At 40.2% G+C, this 22,716-nt stretch overlaps 1 protein-coding gene across 5 annotated transcripts; it reads right to left on the bottom strand.

Moving 5' to 3' along the window:
• Positions 1-1,606: 1,606 nt before the first annotated feature.
• On the bottom strand, positions 1,607-16,656 carry LOC103711293 (NAC domain-containing protein 30-like). 5 transcript variants are annotated; one of them, XM_088706738.2, is made up of 5 exons: positions 16,382-16,656; positions 16,183-16,283; positions 3,487-3,668; positions 3,075-3,350; positions 1,609-2,721 (listed from the first exon to the last, which is right to left on the bottom strand). In XM_088706738.2, the coding sequence occupies exons 3-5, from the start codon at positions 3,644-3,646 to the stop codon at positions 2,216-2,218; spliced, it is 942 nt and encodes a 313-aa protein (XP_088562864.1). In that variant the 5' UTR covers positions 3,647-3,668; positions 16,183-16,283; positions 16,382-16,656; the 3' UTR covers positions 1,609-2,215. The 5 variants fall into 5 exon arrangements, with proteins under 5 accessions (XP_088562866.1, XP_088562864.1, XP_088562862.1 ...); XM_088706736.2 differs by having other exon boundaries at positions 16,183-16,656; XM_088706737.2 differs by having other exon boundaries at positions 3,487-3,657; positions 16,183-16,656.
• Between the last annotated feature and the right edge of the window lie 6,060 nt (positions 16,657-22,716).

Here is a 22,716-nt window from a genome sequence, read left to right as displayed (position 1 = left end):
GTCATCGAGGTTTGCAGCAGAGTTTGCTCGAGCACAGGCCACGGAGATCAGCCATATCCCTTCCTCTGTTAGACCTTTGACAGTTCGGGACACCTGGGGTTCCCCCCTTGCTCCGGCAGCTCCTCAGATGGTGTTTTACACCTGGGAGCCCCCACCCCCGAGCTTCCTCAAGGTCAACTTTGATGGGTCTGTGTTGGATGGCGGCTCGCGTGGTGGTGCAGGTTTTGTCATACGGGACCCGCAGTCTAGGGTTGTGGCCGCAGGCGGCTGCCACTTGTTCGCTACATCAGTCCCAGGAGCAGAGCTGCGCGCTGCCTGGGCGGGGCTTCGACATGCACAGGCGATGATGCGGACCAGCTCGATTATTCTGGAGGGCGACTCAGCTACCGTTATTGGATGGATTCAGAAGGGGTTGAGGGGTGAGAGCTCAGACCACCCCTTGATCCGCGACATAGTCAGGATGATGAGAGATGGGGGGGCCATCCAGGCCAAGCATGTATTTCGGGAGGCCAATGGGGCGGCTGATTGGGTGGCCGCCTATGCGGCCCACCATTCGGGTTACGCCTTTTGGTCAGGGGAGGGGGAGCTGCCATTGGCACTCCGTGAGATATTGTATTTTGATCTTATTGGGTGTATTCACACACGGTCTGTATGAAGCACCCGTTTTAGCAAAAAAAAAAAAAAAAAAAGTAGCCAACCTAGCTAGCTTATCCTGTCATTACCAAGATCTTTGGATCAGAATGTCAACATGACTTCTTCCATTATTTAACATGTGCTATTAACATTTTGAAAAAGAGAACAACAAATGACCCAGGCACAATGGTGAATAGTATCAAATAATGCAACCTACTTGCGAATGGGTAGACCACTCAAGTGGGTGTCCAAAGCTTTACTCCAATAACACAATTCTATCATAAGGAATTATCTTTATTTTATGAGTATGGTATGCAAGGCTACCATCATTACCTACTTTGCATTCCCACGTCGCTTGCCCACCAATCAATAGGTTGTTGATTACTTGAACCAACAAACTAAATTAGAAAATAGAACTGACAAGCAAGATCCATAGATCAACTAGGTTACTACAATGTAGTGTTAAACATTACACTTTACCCTTGCAATCAAGAAGATAACGGACATAATCGTTTCACTGTTATTGCTATATAAATGAAAATCTCATGCAATCTCATATGCAGGACTTCGTTTTTAGGAGGATAGTTGAAGTCTTGATTGAAATTACTGAAGCAAGATAGATGAAATATAAATATTTTTGAAGATTTTGTATATATATTTATTAACTTCTTTTATAAGACAACGGTAATCTAATTGTGGTTTATGAGTCAAGATATCATACAAAAAGGAGGCAAAAAAAGCATAAAACCAATGGAGATGCAATGGAGAAAGTGTAATGAGCTGTATTATAGGGGAAAAAACTGAGGACTCTTATCGGAATACTTGTCTGATGAAACTGAGAAGTAATCAAGGGGGTTCAAATAACTGATTGGAATAGAAATTTGAGAGAAGAGAAAAACCAAAGAAAACATTATCTATGCAAAAGAAGGAATATTATTGCTTGTATGGGTGAGGATTTTGACCTTGACGTGGGAAATTTTTTTTTTCTTAGAATCTATAATTTTTGAACAGAGATGGAATAAACGGTAGCTAATTTTGCTCGTGCTTTCAAGACGGCTCTTGACAACCTCAAGACGTTTGACAATTCAGTAAGGTGGTATTATGTGATTCCTTGTATTCAGATTGCAGCAGTAGCACGTAGGGGTCATATACCAAAAATGAGAGGATTTCAACATTTTTGAAGAATCTTTTAGCTTATAGCGAAACTAAAAACTGTAAAGGCATTTTTGCATGCCTCGCAACTCGTATTATATAACTATCATAAATTCGCCCACCCACATACACACGCACACACACACACACACACACACACACACACACACACACAGAGAGAGAGAGAGAGAGAGAGAGGTAATCAACACATTTTCAGATTTTTTTTTTACAGATAACAGTACTACTTATTTGCTAAAGAACGACTCACAATAGCGCACAACAAATTCAACCTACGAAGGCTTCAGACAACATGAAATGAGTTCTTCTCTACTCAGTACCTGAAATGCAATAGTAGCTACAAATCAAGTAGCTCTTGACCTTTGCACCTTATAGTATTAGCAGCATAACCATTGAAACAAGAGAGTCGCCACTACGATCTATCAAACAATGCAAGAAAATGATCTCCCTGGCTTTGAGCACCTGCATCATAATTCACTGGAACAATTGAAGAAGCTGATTCATTTAACTGCGATGAGAGCAACTTGTCCAACACCTTCCAATCGATTAGTTGCTCCTCACAGTCACTTCTGGTGGCAGCATGCTCTTCGTCACTCGGAACACTCCGAACATTAGGTTCAAAGCATTCCTTAGCAGACAAACTTGTCGATAACCTTGGACTCTCTAGTTGTGGAAGCACAAGAACATGGCTGAGGAGTGTGTTCTTTGACTCAAGATCTCCCCCACACCCAGTAGGTTGCTCTTGGAGGTTGCCTCCTGGATAGGATTCCATGAAACGGTTTGGACTAGTAATGTTTACAAGCGATCCTAGTCCACGTTGGGCATCATTGTTGTTGTAGCAAGTAGGATTATAGTTGTTGAAGCATTGCCTTTGATTGGGACTGGGTTTTCTAAATGCTCGGCATACAACCCATCCTTCTTCCTGCAATTCGTGTTTTTAAATTTAGGAGATCCGAGAACATAAGATCTTATTTTTCGCAGATGATGATGCCATATTTCTTAGAGGAATATAGAGAAGATCCAAAGAGAAAAATTGAACAGTTCCTGGGCCAGCAACTTGAAGAAGTTAAATTGTGTTTAACTTGTCTGTGTTTAGTATTTAGGCATTATTGAATATTAATTCACTCAGACACATCCCAGCGTACATGTTACTTAAAATTTACATTTTTCAGAAGTCAATTCACAACAATAGACTGATATGGATTTGAAACACATTTCAATAATGATGATGGTTATATTTCCATAATATATACGAGAAAAAAAAAGGTCACTTGCCTGAATCAGTCCATATTCCTTTGATTGAAGACGATACTCATGAATGATCCAATCAGTTTTCCTCCCATTTGGAGCACGTCCTTTATAGAACACAAGGGTCTTCCTCATCCCTATAACTCTAGAATTTGAAAGTACTGGCTTGTCTCGGCCGGTTGCCTTCCAAAATCCAGCTGCGGTGGCTCTATTGGTGCGTGTTCCACTTGGGTACTTTCTATCTTTGTAGCTGAAGAAGTACCATTCAGCTTGTTCTTCATTACCATACTTGCACCTATCTATTAGAAACACACACAAAAACACACACACAGAGAAGAATAGCAATCATGAATGAGTATTATGAGAATCATGCTATATGTTTAAATGAGTATTATGAGAATCATGCGATACTTTTCCTCCAAGAATACCACCAACCTTGGAGATCCCATGGCTCTATTCGGTATAGATCGACATCTTGAATAACCTCTATGTCGATCTTCTGTGAAGCAACCTTCCTTGCTAGGTAATACCCCACAAGTTCTTCCTCTGTGGGATGGAATCTGAAGCCGGGTGGGACACAAGATTCCAACTCCATTGCTAGTTCACCTGAAGAAATCCTGACATCCGCAAGTTAGATAGGGGGAGAAAGGTCGTAAAGTTGGCCCTACAAGACTTTAGAACCACAACAGAAGATCTTAGAAATCTCTAAAGCATTAAGAAGCACTCATGAGAAAAAGACCCAATTGCACGATGTCTTCAAGTTTCCTTTGGCAAGCCCATATCAAGATAGCTGATGATATGTTATCCTAACAATTATATAATTTTTTCTCTCTTATTATAAGTTTCTACTTCTCTTGTCATCTTCGATAGTATCTCTCTAAATCCTTTAGGACAACATATAAAATACTTTGATAGAAAGTAGACAGAAAAATTGACTCTTAAGGCTGAAGCATGTCAATGTTTCTTTGAGTGCACTCCATGGTCTGTGGGGCTTTCACATCCACCACCCCCTACACACCTAAATGCTAAGGGGAATAAGCAATGGTGGATATATACAAAGTCGATATGCCGCATGCACTAGCCTAAAACTGATTTTAGTTCCAAAAAAGATTTCTCATAATCAGTGAAGAAAGAAGAAATTAAGAAGAAACATAATATTTACCCTAGCCTATATTTGGAACGTAAGAAACATCAGCCGGCATACTAGGATTTGTCTGCATAGAGGAGAACGAAGGCAGCATATCCTGGTGCACCTTAGCAAGGTTTGGTTCATCTTTTAACATGAAGAAGAAAGAAAAGCCTTTGCAAATAGATCATCAAACTTAAGTCCCATAACAAACATATGCACACTAAACAGCACTGAAAACTACTACAGTCTGCATTCCTGGTGCGGTAGTTATAACTTATAAGGCAATGGACTATTCAACACAAGTACTTAGCATCACATCGCAGGTTGGGGATTATACTCACCAGAAAAAGTAAAGGGGGAGAGAGAGAGGAATAAGATGAGATTGTTGGATGTGGGACTTGTCTAGTACTTGGAGAGGATATTAGAATATGTGGTAGGGGAGAGAAGCTTATACATATATAGACAAATGTAAATTAAGGAGATGAAGGGAGAGACAAATAAGTTGATGGGGTTGGAAGGGGGGGTGGGGGAGGGGGGATTGTGTATCGAAAGGGAGAGGGGATTAGTAGCCATCAAGTGCGCGTGGGGTGGCCGGGGAATCCTCAAGCCACCACCTCCCTCATTCCTTTAACGCCGTTATATTATTTTGCAAGACTTTCCTACTTAGAATGGACGTTTGATCTTGGGAGGAGCCCGCCATTGGACCACAAAATGCCACTTGTTGCCTTCTACCTACTACCACGTGCAGGATCGAGGACTCCCTTTCCTTTTATTTATTTATTTTAAATTAGATAAATTAAACCAAACGAGTATAAGTACATCCGTGGAAATCAGCAAATAAAATATGTAACAATATGGAATAAGAAAATGCGACTCTCCTCCCCTTTGGTATTTTGTATCGTACAAGTAATCATTTTTGCACTAGCATTTGTTAGTTAAGCTGAGCTATATAAATTATGAATCATGACGCATCATGCACAGTCAAATATGCTAACTTGTTTGGTTGGCAAGGTTAGTGGATATTGATATTATCGATCTGGGTTAGAGTCTCATTGTTCTAATTAACTTGATTTCATGCAAGCATTCCTAATAACAAATCTCAAGAAACAATGGAAGTAATCATTACAAATATTTGGCTTAACATCCTTCTAAATTTGGTTAATTGATGTATAAATTTATGACTTAACACAATCAATTTACCTTCAGAAAACTATATATATTTCAATCCAGGTTGGCCTCAGGAGAGAAGTTGGACGATGCAACTTAACATTTCATGTTGCATATACATGTATATGATAGATATCTGTCTTATTTTGAATTTACGCAAACCTGATGGCTAACAGAAAATTTGCCTAAGTTGATGATCCAAAGTCTTCAACCTCATATTACCAACCCCCAATTGGAGAGGGCTCTGATACGTTGCCTGCTTATATTGACAAGTACTCTAGTTTGGAAGGAAAATTGGTTGATGAATTAGAAGACATTTTTAATATATATATATATACATATATATATATATATATATATATATATATATATATATATATATATATATATATATTAGAAAAAGATTTTTTTGTATACATACCCTCCTAAATATTAGATTTTACGAATACCCTTTTAAAATTGATATTTACATGTATATCTTCATCAAGCACTTATTTTGCATATATACTTTTTTTTTTTTTGCATATCTACCTATGCCATCTATCTCCGTTAAAAAGTTAGCGGTTTAAAATTAAAATGACAAAAATGTCCTTAGGGGTATATATAAAAAAATAGTTATAAGGGTATATATGCAAATAGAAATTTTGAAGAGTATTCATGCAATTTCATATATTTAGAAGGGTATACACGCAAAAAAATTTCTTGGATTCTTGCATAGATATCCTTCTAAATATTAGAATTTGCATGAATGCCCTCCAAATTGATATTTACGTGTATGCCCTCACAAAATACTATTTTTGTATAAATACCGTTGACATAGCGATTCAGCTAACGTGATTAGCCAAAATTATATTTATTTAAATTAAAAATTAATTAAAATTATGAAAGTATCTTTTTATTTTTAAAGCGGATAATAGATTAACAAGTCTCGCTAGAAACTAATATTTCTACATTTTTTGAGAAATTTTTCGATCTCTCTCGACCCTCTCTTTCACTTCTCCATTCAGAATCAAAACTATTCTCTTGACTCCCTTCTCCACCGTAGACAACCATGTATTATATCCTTTTTTACATGAAATGATTAGGTCCTGCTTTTAGCTTTATAAATTTTTTAAAGAAAAGTATTATGAGAGATTTACAATATTTATCTTTTAGTGTATGAGATTTGCAATGTTTATCTTTTAGAATTGAAAAATTTCTTATGTGTGGGCTGATGGCTGATTTAAAATTACCGTGATAAGATGGGCCCCATACACGAAATCTTTTCTTCTTCTAGAAAATTGAAGCTCCAAAAAAAAGTGGCTTAAGGGACATAACTAAGGCGTGGCTTTCTACCACGACTGCGGAGGTTATTAATAAGTTTGAAGGATTTGAAATTCTTCAATAATTTTGCTTGAGGATGATTGATGTTGTTCTTCCACCCATGAGCATAGTAGTAGCAAGAAGCTTGATCGTTGCTATCTATTGTATGTCTTTAAGAGATTCTAATCATTTTCTATATTCTAATTTATATTTTATACCCTCATATATGTATCTATAACAATAAATATTATAAGTTATGTTTCGATAAAATAAGATATAGTAGTTGTTATAAATAAAAAAGAATAAAGTAGAATAATTTCATGATTAGTGAAAGAACTTTTATAGCTTTTTTTATTATCTAATTGTCAAATCAATCTTTTCTTAAACAATATTTTTATGGAAAACATTGAGGAGCAGGCACTAGACAAATCCAAGTGTTAAAATAAGTTGAAATAAAAAAATAAAAAAAGAATTTTTTGTATGTAAACCCTCCTAAATATATAAAATTGCATGATTACCCTCGCAAAGTATTATTTGCATATATACCTTTATAAATATTTCTTTTTGCATATCTACCCATTAAGAATATTTCAATTATTTTTAATTTAAAACCGTTAATTTCTTATCAGCGTTAGATGATGTGGGCACATATGCAAGAAAAAAGAAAAATAAAGATTATACACGCAAAACAAGTATTTTATAAGAATATATATGCCAATATCAATTTTATGAGGGTATTCATGTAAATTTCAATATTTAGAAGGATATGTATAAAAGAAACTCTATAGAAAAAGACAATGTCTCCCTCCCTTCATATTTCCCTCTAAGCTTAGTAGAATATACATGTTGATAGTTCTTTGTTGCCCTTAGATTCTGTTTTTGGCATATAAATTCCTACCAAAAATTGAATCCATGCAAAGAGTCCCTGTCTTTTTGATATCTATGTACATTTAATATCTATGTACATTAGTGGTATGTACATTAATGGTTTCTACATAAAAAACTGTTCAAGAATTGGTTAGCTCCCCAAAATAAGTCGACAAATTTGAAAGGGCTTTTGATCACCCAAATTATTCGGTCAGTTAATGGCTTATATCTAAATAACCTAAAAAATGAGAGATAGAGAGCAAGTCATATATACTCTTTCTGCAGTGAATCAGTCTTCTGGTTGAACAAAATAACATGAATGCTTCTCAAAGTAAATCCTGTATTCTTTTTTAGCTTTGGCAAAAGGAAACAAAGACATGCACCATGATTTGTACACAAGGGAAAAACAGAAGCTCACCATCTTTTCACATAATGGAAGGTTCTTTGAGCAAATCTTTTTAAGGAAAGTTAGTTCCCCTAGAAAGCAGCTTATCATAAACTTACTAAAACATACGGTTTAGGTAGCAAAAAATGTACTGAATAATGACCTAATATGGCCCATTAGCGAAACTAAAAGTAACATAAACAAATAATTTATTATTGAGATTAAATATAAAAATTATTTTTAAATTAATAATATTTTACAATAATATTTTTTGATAGTACAATAATATAATATAGTATAGTATAGTATAGTATAATATAATATGGTACAATATAATATAATATAATATAGTAATATTATTGTATGATTATTATATTTTATAATCATATTATAATACTCTTGAATATTATAAAATATTATTTTATTTTCATAAAATTATTACTTATCGAATATAAAGTAAATAATTTATAATTTAAAATATTTTTTATAATAATAATTTTTATAGCACAAAGAGTTAGACAATTAAAACCCCTATTATTATTTTCTAATATTAAAAGCACTTTCTTAGTTTAATTATCAAACATATGTTAAAGTTCTATAATAGTTTAAAATGTAGTTATCAAACAGAAAACAATTTAACCACCGAGGTGGTAGCACGGTGGGAACGGAGCTTTGATTTTACCGGAATGGCCTAGGTTCGAAATGCATAGATGTCAATTAAATGTGAGGACCGGATGCCCCCTACATGGTTTGCCTGGTGAAGTCGCTATCTGATCTGTCGTTACTTAAGTGGTGCTAGTGTGACGTACTCACACGGAGATAGGACTACCACGCTGGTGGGGCTCTGCTAAGGGTGGGGAGGGTATGAGTAAAAAATGTTCCACCTGCATCGAACACTCTCCAGCAGAGAGAGGGCCCAGTGGGGGTTGCTACGCGGGTGAGGTTCTTCTCACCCCCCTCTTCCCTTTTTCAAAGCAAAAAAAAAAAAAAAATAGCAAACAATTTTTGAAAGCCCTACTTTCCAAAAGTCTATACTCCTCTTCTTGGTTTATATCAAAGTAATCAATTCCTTAGCCGCCAATCTAACTTTGAACTTACTATCAGTTCCATATCCACTTTCATTCTCTTCTTGAAAATCCATGTACAAGCCTTTGGTTTGGAACCTAGTGAGAGGTATACTAATTTCCATATATTATTCCTATAACAGAGTCCATTTCGTCATTAATAGCTTTTTTCCAAAAAAACAGTACCTTGAGATTTTATTGTCTCTCCATAAGTTGTAGGGATTGTTTTTGTGTTAAAACAATATGGTATAAGCTTATCAATAAATTCTCTAATGCCTTCTACTAGGAACATAAAGAAATCTGGTCCGAAGATTCTATAAACAACATTTTGTGAACTATTTCATAGTTCATGAGGTAGTTTTTTCAGATGCATTAAATAATTTAAGAAATAATTCATAAGCATAGCAAAATAATTTTTGAAATATTCGATTTCCACTAAAACCTGATCAGGTCCATGACCATTTCTTGAATATTGGGTATAAATTCAGAGTTTTGATTGGCTTTAGATTTGGATTTTAAGTCTGATGAATATATTTTAGTTTGGTTATGAATTAGCTAATTCGGCTAAAACTCGACATCTCTAGTCCCACTCAGCATCTAGATTTGGTAACCACCAAAGCTTCAAAGATCAATGCAGCTATGATCTCTATCTATGTAGCATCCACTAAACCACAAATTAAAATAAGTAACTATCTTTAAACAAAAAGACTCTCATGCCATCACCAAGGCCCCAAAGGAAGAGAAAAAAAAATAACCGGCGAACAACCATTATACAATGATGCCCCTCTACTTCCTTTTCATGGTCTCATACATGAATCTCCTCAAATATTAGAAACAGAATTTGTAAAAAAATAAAAAAAGAGAGAACAAAGAAAAATCTAGAGAACTATGCGTTATCAAATTTAACACGCGCACACACACATAAACAAAAAAAAAAAGTAACTGCTCAATTCGTCTCATCTTTTTTTCTTTTCATTTAATATATTTGTTTCAGGCTATGACCATATTCCTCTCGGCCACACTTCCGAATCCATTTGGATGAAGTCAACCTCCATTTAAAAAAGATTAGTGATAAATTAATATACACTCGTCACTTCTAGTCCGTTAACTCAACACCAAAGTAAAATCTAGGATCCGATATATTGTAACAATACTACTACCGATCAGCCATCAGATAACTGCTTAGTTACCAAGTTAATTTGGCAGCTAGGGATTTGTGCGATATATGATAGGATTGGTGGTATCAGTAGGGTTCTACCTAGAACTCTACTGCTCAGCTAATTACTAGTTTCTACATCGGACCAGTGACTTGAATAGAGATCTAACTATTCAGTAGGATATCAATGGGATTCACCCGGATGAAGGTGGCGATTGACGCCACCACGCCCCTCCTTCCCAGAGTTCGTTTCTAGGGGAAGACTAGGGCAATGGGGCAGGCATTCGTATACGAGACAGTGCCGGACCTCTGCTCCTGGTGCGCGAGGATCGGCCACTTGGGCGAGGTGTGTAGGTTTCCAGAGCCGGAGCAGGAAGCGGTGCAGGGCAGCCCAGGCCTAGGGACTGGTGGCTTAGGCTCCGAGTTGTGCCCTGGGGGGGTAGTCTGGGGGCCGACCGAAGCTGAGGAAGAACAACCCATTGCGCCTGTGAATAATGAGTGGTTCAACCTGCTCACTCAACAAGTGTGGCACTAACCGCATCAGTCTAGGGCTTGCAGCAGATAATGACATGATCGAAACCGGTCCGACCGAAATCCGGCCAGCGTTTGGTCAGCCATCACTCTCAATTGCCAATGCACGGCATGCGTTTGGTCAGCCGCCACTCCTGAGGCCGAGACTTGTAGCGGTCCCCCCATAGTCGGTGCACCCAGTGGAGCAGTCTTGGTCGGGATGGAAAACGGCGTGCTCCAAGCCCCCATTCTGGAAAAAACTCTGTTCTGACCCTATCTCCTCCTCACCAAGTGGATCCCCCATCCCAGCAGGATGTCGACCTCAATTGCAGAATCGAGGCAATGAGCCAACAGTTTCAAGTCCTCCAAGGACAGGCTTTGAGGGTGAACAACAACCTCAACTTTTTTTTGGAGCCCCCTTCACCAAGCAGATCATGAAAGAACCGATTACACTTCGGTTCAAGATCCCTCAAGTAGAACCGTACGACAATACCTCAGATCCTCTGGACCATCTCGGGAGCTTCAAGGCTCTCGTGATGCTGCATGGAGCTACTGATGTTGTGCTTTGTAAGCCGTTCTCTGTGACCCTTCGCAAGATAGCTAGGTTTTGGTTCTTAGGCTTCGACCCAATTCCTTCCACTTTGAGTAGCTTGCATGCCTCTTCGTGACATATTTATCTTTAGCCGAAGATGACATTGCAGCTTGGATGCACTGCCCGACATCAAATAGAAGGAGAAAGAGCCCCCCACAAAATACATCAGTCACTTCAATACAGCAACTCTAGAAGTCTGCAACCTAGACCAGGAGGTCGCGGTATCGGCGATGAAGAGTGGCCTGTAGCCATGGAGCTTTCTCTTCTCACTAGAAAAGTGCTTTCCCGTCGACTTCGTCGAAATGCTTGCATGGGCCGATAGGTATGCTAATGCGGAGGAAGCCATAGCCTCCCGTCGTGAGTCTACCGATGGAAGACCCCCCCTCCCCCCGGAGGAGGTAAGAGATGTGAGGAGCGAAGAGAGCTGAGGCGTGTCTCGCCTCAATGCGAGAATGACTGGCAGCAGCCCAAGAGCCCACCTTGAAAGTTTGATAGGTACATCCCCCTCGCTATTCCAACGATCTAAATCCTCATGGAGATCGAAGGCCGAGGCATCGTCAACACCATCGCTGGCAGACCTGCCGAGGCCCCAAGTGCGTCAGGTGGCCGAGCTCCTCAAAAAGAAGACCACGCATGAATGGGTCATTGGGCCGTGGGGCAGCAGGACCGGTCCCATACTCACCGACCTTGATAGGGTAGTCACAGACTACGCTCTCATGTTCGAATTCTCTGCATCAAATAACAAAACTAGGTATGAGGCGCTCACCACCGGACTCGAGCCTTCAAAGGAGCTCAAAACCCAACAACTAAAGGTCTTTGGCATATGGGGTGGGGCACCTCGACGGCACCCTAACCCCACGAGCTTGAGACTCCAATAACTTTCGCGCCTATTATCAGTAAGGCTCATTGTATTCCGAGCTTATCTCTAATAAAATATCTTCTTGTTATGTTTCTGTTCTTAGATCGGACAATTATGACAAGCGTACTCTACTTGGAACACCTTAGGGACTCTTAGGCTCCAACAAAGGAGACACCCCGAGGATGCCTTGTGTCTCCTGAAGATCGAGCCTACTCAGATTTTCTTCGGGAGCCAACTCCAGAGATGCCTTTGGGAGCATACTTCAGAGATGAGAAGGTCGGCCCCTGCGCTAACGGCTTAGCATGCCACTCGACCTCTTCAGGTCGAAAATAGCCCAAGTAGAAGGCTAACCCCCGCACCAAAGGCTTGGCATGCCACTCGAACTCCTCAAGTTGAAAATGGCCCAAGTAGGAGATTGCCCCTCATGCCAAAGGCTTGGCATTCCACTTGATCTCTTAAATCGAAAATGGCCTAAGTAAAAAGCTAGCCCCTATGCCGAAGGCTTGCATGCTAGTCGACCTCTTCAAGTCGAAAATGGCCCAAGTAAAAAATCGGCCTCTGCGTTGAAAGCTTGGTATGCCATTCGACCTATTTAAGTCGAAAATGGCCCAAGCAGGAGACCGGACCCTGCACCAAAGATTTGGCATGCCATTTGACCTCTTTAGGTCGAATAGAAGGCCAACCCCTATGCCAAAAGCTTTGCATGCCGCTCGACCTCTTCATGTCAATGGCCCTAGCAGAAGGCCGGCCCCCATGCTAAAGACTTGGTGTGCCACTCAACCTCTTAAGTCGAAAATGGCTCAAGTAGAAGATGTCGAAGGCTTAGCATGCCATCCAACCTCTTCAGGTCGAAAATGGCCCAAGCAGAAGGTCGGCCCCCACACCAAAGGCATGGTGTGCCAACCGACCTCCCTCGGTCAGAGACGGCCCGAGTAGAAGATGGAGCCTGCTCAGAATTCCTCTGTGACCTTAGTTCAGAGATGCCTCGAGAACTATAGTCTGGAGATGAACAAGACCGAGCTCACTCGGAATTTCTTAAGAGCCAAACTCCGAAAAGATTAACCAAGGAGCCAGACTCCACTATGACGACCTAAACTCAAACAAAAAAAATAAAACAATAACAAGTAAAGGCCAAAATTAGGTACTTTTAAAAATCTTTACTTTCATTATCTTTTAGTACAAATATTGACCTCAGTAGAAGCCGAGCAAAAAGATCTACAAGAAAAGGTCGAAGCTTGGGGTGATGACCTGAACTTAGACAAAAGGCAAATGAGGATGACAAAAAATAAAGCCAGATACTTTGAAAATTCTTCTTTTTATTAAAGTTGTTAATCTTTACACCGACCTCAGTAGAGGCCAAACAAAAATAAAATACATCAAGCTCGGCTTACTCAATCAAAAAGAAAAAGCAAGCAAAAAATGAGCGAAGCGAAAGACTTCATCCTTCGCCCTCGCCCTCATCAGCGCCTTCACCACGGCCAACGTCGCCACCTTTGCCGTCTACAAGGTCGCTACCCACGCCGCCCTGCCTTCACTGTTGTCTTCATTGTCATCGTCATCATCAAGGCCAGAGAAGTCCATCCCTAGAAATAGCCTTTGAGCTTGAGTTTGGCATGCCTCAAAGCCCTTCCCGAAGGTGCCTGTTGCATTCTCCAAGGCCTCCTCTCAAAACTCCTTCGAAGCACGGTACTCCTCGTCCACCTCTGTGACCATCGCCTCGGCATGAAGGACCTACTTCCTGGCCTCGACAACCCGCTGATCGGCCTTATTGGCTCGTTGCTCGGCCTCGCTGGCCCACCGCTCGGCCTCGTTGGCCCTCTATTAAGACTGGGCTAGCCTCACAGAAAGCTCCGCTGCCCTCTGATCGGCAGTCTAGGGCCTCCCTGGCCGCGGACAAGTAGGCCTCCTTCATTTTTGCCTGGGCCTACACATCTGTGGTCTTCTGCCAACCTGATCTCATCCTCAACAGACTTGGCCCTCACCTTAGCCACCTCAGCCTGCACTTCGGCAGCTGTCCATTGTCCCTCGAGCGCCGAGCATTGCCTCATGAGCCTCGTGGCCATTCGTTGCGTCTCACTGATCACATAGACATACTGAAAGGAGAACAAGAGTTAGTGACCGAAGTAAAAGACTTCATAAAAATTTGCAAGTTAGAGACCTACCCAGATAACCATGGTGAAAGCCTCATAAAAGAACTCGATGCTGTCACTGGAGCGTACAATCTCTATGTCAGTTGGGAGCCACATAGCCTTGACCAACTCCATGGCCACCACAGGGAGAGTCGAGTTCGACTCTCAGACAAACCAGCTCAGAGAGTAAACCCTGGGGATGCGGCCCAGGGTTGAAAGGCACTCCTTGTAGATGGATGAACTCGAGCCGAACAGAGCTAAGCCATGGACCTTAGGGGTCCGAGCCTCGGTGGAAACCATGATGACAGCCTCGGAGGCAGCGACCGAAGAGGGTTCCCCTTAGGCCTTATCTTTTGGGGGACCCCGACCTCGGCGACAGTGGCCAAAGAGGATTCCTCCCTCAGCCTTTTCTTCTGGTGGACCCTGAACTTGGCGACAACCTCAGCGACAACGACTGGAGGACCCTGACCTCAGGAACATCCTCGGTGGCAGCGGCCGAAGAGGATTCTTTACTCGGCCGTTCCTTCTAGGGAACCTTGACCTCGGGAACAACGGCTGACCTCTTCTTCATTTTTCTCCTCTGATGAATCAACATGAGGTCGGTCTTCATAGCCACGAGAACTGCAAAACTAGGGACGAGGTCAAAAATAAATGCAACAAGGTGGGAAGATAGAGGAAGAGTTAGGATGAGCTTACCTAGGGGATCGGCTGGGCTCAAACCGACGTTAATCAGTCTCCTCGGACAACAGCTCCTATAGGGCGAAAATCTTAGGTTGAGATTCCAGAAGCCTATCCAAGGCCCTTTGATCGTCACAGACAACCTCAGGGGCTGACTCGGGTCGGTCCAAGGCACCCTCTACACGGTCTTAAACACCCATGGCTACTCGGAGGGAACAAAACAAATCTTCCTTTCCATCCGTGGATAAAAGAGAGAGTATCTTGGATCAGCTGGCAATCTTTTTGAAGAAAAAAGTACCGCCACCTGCTGTCTTGAGGATGCTTATTTAGAGTGAAGCACACTCAGAAGAGAAAAATTGAGGCATGGATGCCCCAAAAAAATCAAAGAGAGAGGAAGCCGATAAGGACCCGCAAGGAATTCAGAACCAATTTGGTCGGGATGAGGCTATAGGCCCTCATCAACTTAACAAAAAAGGGTGGAGAGGTAGCCTCAGCCCAGCCCGAAGAATCTCCTCAGATTGGCCGATCCGAGAAGGAGGAGGTCGGGTAACCTGGTCTCCTCTTGTGTGAGGACGGACACCTTACAATCTAGGCTCGATTGGACCTTGGACTCAACCGAAGGTGACGGCTGTCGAGCCTGAGAAGAGTGGTCCGACGACTGACTTCCCTTTGAGGCGTTAACCTCACCATCGCTCATGGTGGTAGAAATAAAGAAGAGGATAAAGAAAAGATGAAGAAGAAGGCAAGGCAGCAAGGGAGAAGACAAGGAGAAGGGTTAAGCAGCCAAGGAGCAGAAACTCATCAAAAAATGGAGGTGCACAGAGGATGCTGGTGCTGGACAAATAGAGATTCGCTTGGGCACCAACTGGAGGCCTGGACGATCGTGCACGTGGGCGAAACAGCGAATGAAGTAAGAAGTATAAACTAAAGGGCAGAACCACCATTATATAGAGGGGCAAATGTGATGTGGAACGATTATGCACTGAAGCCTAAGCTAATGCGGGGTGATCATGCAATTTGATTAAGATCAGCAATCAGATTTTTAAAACTAGCAGTCACAACATAAAAGGTTTAGCGAGGCGATTAGATTATAATCGGAAGACTAACGTTCATGCAGTTAATCGTTCCTTTTAAAACGATAAAGAAGTGCAGGATCGACGTTGGTTAAGAAACCAATGCTGTTAGGGCACCCCAATTCTGTTTAATTTCTACTGAATGATTAAGCATAAGAAGACAGGGTATCTTGCATGAATCAATAACGATCTAATCATTAAATTTGTGGAAAGGTCTCACCAACATGTCACACAGGACTTCTGGAAGAGGGAGGAAAGTTCCAGCGGTCTGGAATGTCGTCAGGTCGCCCTTCGTCCACGCACTAGATGACCCGATCAGATCTGAAACATGACCTTCCAAAGATTAGTTCTAGTAGATAGAAACCAGGAAAAGGATAAAATTCCGGAAGAACTAAGGAGCCGGATTGGAAGGAGGAAACCGGGAGAAGAAAGGGGCCGGTAGATGCGCCGTCTGCGCAGAAGAATGTGCGGAAGAACAGGGAAGCCGCTGCTCATAGAGAAGAGGAATTCAGGGGGAAAGGGGGAAAGAGAAGAGTGAACTTGCCCAAAGCCAAGTTTCAATTTCTTTTCTATTATCAAATATTTTTTCCAGTTTCCTTTACATGTAGTACAAGGCCTCTTTAAATAGGCTTTTACATAGCAATTTTGTAATTTCAAAACAAAGGGGGGAAGAACTTGATTTGCAGGAAGACTTAAGAGTGTTGGAACTTGCAATGGAAAAAGGAGGGAGTGACGTTTAGCAAAATCAGTGGGGCGTTGCTGCATTGTGGGAAATGTTTGTGGTGTCTTGGGAGCCGGTCCTTTTGAGAATACTTGGGAAGAAGTGTCACTAAATGTTCTGATGTGATGATACTTGGGAACAACAAGATGCGTCTCTCTGGCATACGAAATTGGAAAGGTCAAGGACGACTAAGCTTCCACTCTGCTTTCTGTTTATTGCTTTAAGCTGACCACGGATATTGTTATACTCTGCTGCCTGAACCTTCATGTTATCTTCAATTTTTGCTTCTTGGACATGAATGCAGCCAACAATCCCCTTCCCTGAAGTGGAACCAAAGTAGGGACGATGAACAGGAGCCTCTCTTTTCTTTTTCTTTTTTTTTTTTGCAGGAGCAACTTACATAGGACTCAAAATTCCAAATACAAGGACTTGACTGTCTTGACCAAATAGGACTCAAAATAGACTTAACTGGAATAAAATAAGTAGACTAGTAAAAGTAACTGGACTCAAAATGAAGTACGACTCGGACTCGACTCTAACAATCGAGCCAAAGGGATACTGACTGACTGGTGTCCGCACCAATTCTCCCAGGCTGAGGAGAATTCGACTCCATTGAATGAAAATTACTCCGGCTCTGGTACTGCTCGAGGATGTCAGGATCAATCTGTTGCAGCTCTTCTCGAGTTATCCATGTGTCATCAGATTCCGGCCGACCTTGCCAACGGACCAAGTACCTTTGGTATCCTTTCCTCCTGGTAGAAATAATTTGCTCGTCCAGAATTCTCTCAATGCGATCGTGTTTCTTTGTAAATTCTGGCTGTGGACACTCAGGTGGAGGTTCGCTCTCAAAGAATGGATCAGGCTCAAATGGCTCACTAGGTATCGTTATTGGTTTCTTGACTGTCTTGACCAAATAGGACTCAAAATAGAATTAATTGGAATAAAATAAGTAGACTAGTAAAAGTAACTGGACTCAAAATGAAGTACGACTCGGACTCGGCTCTAACAATTGAACCAAAGGGATACTGACTGACTGGTGTCCGCACCAAAATGTCTCTGATCAAAATGCTGATTCGGCTACTCGAGCATACCAAGCAACATGTTAGCTCGCACACGGCACAATGATTCAACAGGGTCGTTGCAGTAATGACTGCTCAATGAAAATCCTGCAATGATGACGCCTTCGGACAACCCTAATACGGTAACGCTTCGAGAGGACAGATCAACGCATTCATTGCCCATAATAAAAGTCTTGCCCTCAATCGAAGTGATGACTTGACATCTGTCATCCGAACCAGAAAATAGTTTGCCCTCGAAAGTGGGGGGCAACTGATGGGAAAAATATTAGACACCTCAACCTCAGGCCAAACCTACAGCATTGACCTCGGACATGAACCAAAGAGAACAACTTTGGCCCCAGCCGAATAGCCAACCAACCAAGGTGATTGACTTCGGTCCCGACCGAGGAAGAGCCATCAGCCAAGGAGAACAATCAATACGTGTCGATAAGAACTGACAGTCCTAATAACCTACGACTCTGGTAGCCCACTGTTGGTCAGCACTATGGGTTGTGCCCAACCAGTACTGCCCATCGCCTACAAGGACAGGCACCTACGTTGCAGCCGTACTACTAGCCTTACCTAGCCATCATTACATGTCACGTCAGGTCAGATAACGACCAAGTGAACTCCCCTATATAAAGGGGCAGTCTTGGAGACCTCAAGTATGCGATATACATGACATTCTTCAACTATTCATAGGGGCTATATCTTGCTGAAATCTCTTTCTTCTACACTATTGCCATTTTATTCTACTTAGGCATCGGAAGGTTTTCCACTGGAAACTCTCCGGTCTTTCTTGCAGGCCACCTCTGGAGGAACCTAACATCCGACATATTAACCAGCCTACCCAGCTCACCTCCAGCCGACCTCAAGGTCAATTGAGCTGCTCTCCAACCTCGGTTCGAATACAACAACAACAGTAACAATTAGACCAATAGAGGCATGATATATTTTTCCTTGTAAAACTATCCATTTTAACCAAGGCAGTCAACTCTAAGCCACAATCTAAATTAGCACCTTGTCTCTTCTTTTGAGGGGGCAAAAAGAAAAAAAATATAGATGCCCCCAACATCTACCAAGTTGATTGGTCTTTTCATTAATTAGGATACATTTTATTCTCATAGGTATTTTAACTAGATCCAAGCATACAATTACATTTATCAAATAATTTTTGGATTATCTTTAATTCTACATTGGCTATATACTACGTAGATCTTGGATGATGTACAACACCAAGAAACTGAAATAACATTTTGCGGTAATTTTTTTTAGATGAAGTCCTAGGTTGTGATAACTACTTAATCGAAAATAAGGAATAGAAGACTGAAAGATTGTTTGTTAGCTGTGGCTTCTCCTGAATTCTTTCATCTAATCTCCAGCATCTTCTGAAATAAATTAAACTCCACTTTAGCTAATAATGGAATTTTATACCTTAATTTTTTAACACTATACTGACCAAATTAAAGCCAGAATATAAAAGTCTAGGAGTTCAATTGATCTAGGTGGTCGCCAGACCTCTTGTCGACCAATTTGGCTACTTCAGTTGGTTTGAATGAGGTTTGAGATTAGGCTGCGCCACACCGAAGACATGATGGCAAAACATAATTTTTGGTCATAATTTTCTTATTCGATATTTGTTTTTAGCGTTCTAGGCACCAAAATGAAGTTCTCGCCAAGTACTGTGAGGTTGCGATAGTTTTCATTGCTCGCATCCTCCTGATTCAAGGGTTCAACGACACTTAGCATTCGAGCCATTGCGAACTCGAAGGCATGGGTTAATTTTTAACTAAATTAGGTGCTGGTACATGTTAGCTTATTAGCTTCTTAGGATCAAGGGAACAAGACTTTGTGGTTGGTTTTGGAGCCGCAGCCGTTAGGCGCCACATAGTCAAAGAAGAGAGGTCTTATTATTTTATTTTGGTTGTCGGCATCTTCAAAAGACGTGAGGTCTTTTGGTGGTAACTTTAAAGGAGCGAGAAAAAGTTGGGACGGAGGCCTAGGTGTGAGCACGAGTCATTGATGCGTGGCAGCGTGAGGAAGAGACGCCACTTTGAGGGAGAGAGATTTTTATTTTATTTATTTATTTATCTTGAGACCAAATATTTAGATATAGCAATTTATGATTTGATCCGCTAACTTGATTCACAAATAATTTAATTTAAATAAATTTAAATTTAATATAAATAGATATAGGTTCTAAATGGTAAACCTATCAATACCTATTTATTAAATAAATTGAGTCTAGTTTTAGGCTTTTTATCTATTTAACCTATTTAGATTCATTTAATAGTTAAGTTGAATCATAATCCTATTCATTTAATCTATTTAAAATATGCTTAATCTATTTCAGTTCGGTTCAACCCAAGTCGTTTAGCATGTTTAATCTATTTAAATCTATTTAATCGATTAAAAATCTACTTAACCTATTAAACAAATGAGATAGGTGGATTAGGTCGAGTTATCTATTTAACAAACAAGTTGGCTTGAACTTTTGATCTATTTAATAAATAGGTTGAAATCGAGTTGACAAATTTTTTGATTTGACCTATATCCGATCCGACCTGCTTGCCATTCTTAGCAAGAGCTAAGTATGACTGTTGACTTATAATATTTTTTTAAATAAATTTATTTCACTCTATTCTAAATTTTTTTTCAGCACCGCTTTCTTGTTATTATTTTTGGTATTTGTTCAAGATCCTGGACCAATATATATAATCTGCGTTGGATAGCACACCATTCCGCCCAAAATGGAACACTCAAAGTTAAACTTTATTTTTTAAGTAATCTTTAAGCTAGGCATATCTTCCGATGCGTATCTTCCAATCCAGAGAATTGGAGTACCATGATAAAAAAACAAAGTTGATGTAAAAGTTGATACATTATTCCTACAAAAGTTTCATTTTAATATAATTTTATATAATTTTATAGATTTTTTTTTTGGGTGACCGGAAGAGAAATCCGGCCTGCACTTAGGAAACCGAACTTCACCAGTATAAAAACAGATTTTGTACATCGATTTATCATCAATTAATGAAAGTAAAAATGCTTGAAATTCTACGTATCAAATTCTGTTATATTCTTGTTATTTTCTGTGAAATGTCCAAGCAAATCAAAGAAATTGATTCTTTCTCTCTTCTCTTCGGTCAAAACACAAATTAATATCTCAGCTTCTAAATAAATACTCCTTGATATAACAAGTATATCAATCTCAAGTTTACATAGCCCATCTCTGGAAAGATAGCTACCTTGTTTGACCCAAAATATGACGTATTCTTTGTCATTTTCTAAGTCTGGTAGGATTCCTTCATTCCATCAGCTCATCTAGAGATAAGTAATGCCCACATGTATTTCATGGGCTGCATCTCTCTTGAGTTGGCCGAATCATCCTTTCTTTTGAAGGACCGCGGTTCCGTTCAAGGGTGCCATGGACCATCCATGCGTTGGGTGTAACTTAAAACTATTAAGATGAAAGCAAAAGAATTAAATGGCATTTCTTTCATGTGAGAGATCAAACAAAACTAAGATGCAAGTAATAAAACAAATTCGGTATAATTGTATATCAATTTTCTTTAAAATCTGGTAGAATCCATTGGCAAATAACTTGAAGAAGGATTCCAAAGGGAAAGTGGAGGAGAGCATATTTACAACCTCAAACGATATATCTTAATAGCAATATGTCTAAGTATGCATATTCAGTATATTCCAAATTCAAAATCTCAGTTACCTTTTTAAGCTAGCTCTCGTATAGAATGAAGATATAAAATTTTCTACATCAGTTCTCTCAGTCAAGAGATAGATAGCTATCAAACAAAATAGCTTTACATGTCATACATGATGCGTTACAGTTGATAGCCATCTATCTTCTGAAGATGGATATCGAATATTGTATATTGTCGTAGATTTCTTACCTTTAAAAAGTGTCAGAATTGAGGCAGATTTATCATGATTTACCTTGGAAGTGACGTTAGACATGAGCTAAGATTATTGTCCAGCAAGAAACTTGCAAGATAGAACTAGGCTAAGTTATAGGTGCGGACGAATTGATATTTATTTTATTGGCTTCATCGCCAGCAGGAGTACCTAAAGTTGGAGAGAGGTTGGCTTCCTATATTTGATGCGGCGTGTCAATGAGATAGACCTGAGAACAATTGGGTGTTATATGAGGGAGGCTTTAACACTTTATTCATGCAATTCTAATCATAAGCCTCCTAATTCTAAATTTACTCTCACCTTTTAAGGATTTTTTTTTGTCTTTTTTTTGCATTGGGGGGGGGGGGGGGGGTGGGGGGGGTTGGGGATAGGTGGGCGACGGTGAGCTGACCTCATGGGCCTAGATTCGTCCGAATCCGCGGAGCTCCACGTAGCGGACGCCTCCCAGCTCCAGATTCCACGCGCTTTCCTTCTCCTTTTACGAGGCTAATAATAGTGTAACGCATCCTTTGCCCATTCTTCTATTGCTCCACTTGAACGTTCATCTTAACTGGTTTCCCTGCCAAGAAGGCATTTTCCGTTTTATTCAAGAATAGAAGGGACAAAACCCTCACTGATTTCATCAAGCTGGAACTATCGCTGATCATGAGCGGGCCTCGGTTTTAAACTCTATTTATTTTTTATTAACCTTCGAACTGGGCTTATTTAAAATTTAATATTTTTTTTATGTCTAAGTTCGATCTATGACCAACTCTAGATGAAACATAAAAAAAATAATAAAAAAATAAAATAAGCCCAATTTATGTCGTGTGATTTGATTTGAATAACTAGTGCATTATTTGAAGATAAGGTCATTTCTCTCTTTCAGATTTGGTCATATAATAATGATGGCTAATAAAATCTAATCAAAAATGCATTTTTTGGGAGAGATAAGAAAAAAAAAGTCTACATTAAAAAAAATATATTGACATCTTAGTTTGATATCTTCGAGGTTCCATCATCCAAAATAACATTTATTATAATAATTTTAAGGCTCTAATTG

Source organism: Phoenix dactylifera, chromosome 11 (genome assembly GCF_051530095.1).
Source record: "Phoenix dactylifera cultivar Ajwa chromosome 11, Ajwa_hap1_PhDact_Kaust_v1.1, whole genome shotgun sequence".
NCBI lineage: Eukaryota > Viridiplantae > Streptophyta > Magnoliopsida > Arecales > Arecaceae > Phoenix > Phoenix dactylifera.
Note: the sequence above shows the minus strand (reverse complement) of the source record. Positions and strands in the feature narration are given on the sequence as shown.

Bases quoted from the DNA above. Each gene is read 5' to 3' on its own strand.
- LOC103711293 (XM_088706736.2), bottom strand. From the start codon at position 3,646: ATGGAGTTGGAATCTTGTGTCCCACCCGGCTTCAGATTCCATCCCACA. The intron at 3,351-3,486 runs GTTGGTGGTATT...TGTTTCTAATAG, and splicing joins AGAGCCATGGGATCTCCAAG to ATAGGTGCAAGTATGGTAAT. The intron at 2,722-3,074 runs GTGACCTTTTTT...AATTGCAGGAAG, and splicing joins ATATGGACTGATTCAGGCAA to AAGGATGGGTTGTATGCCGA.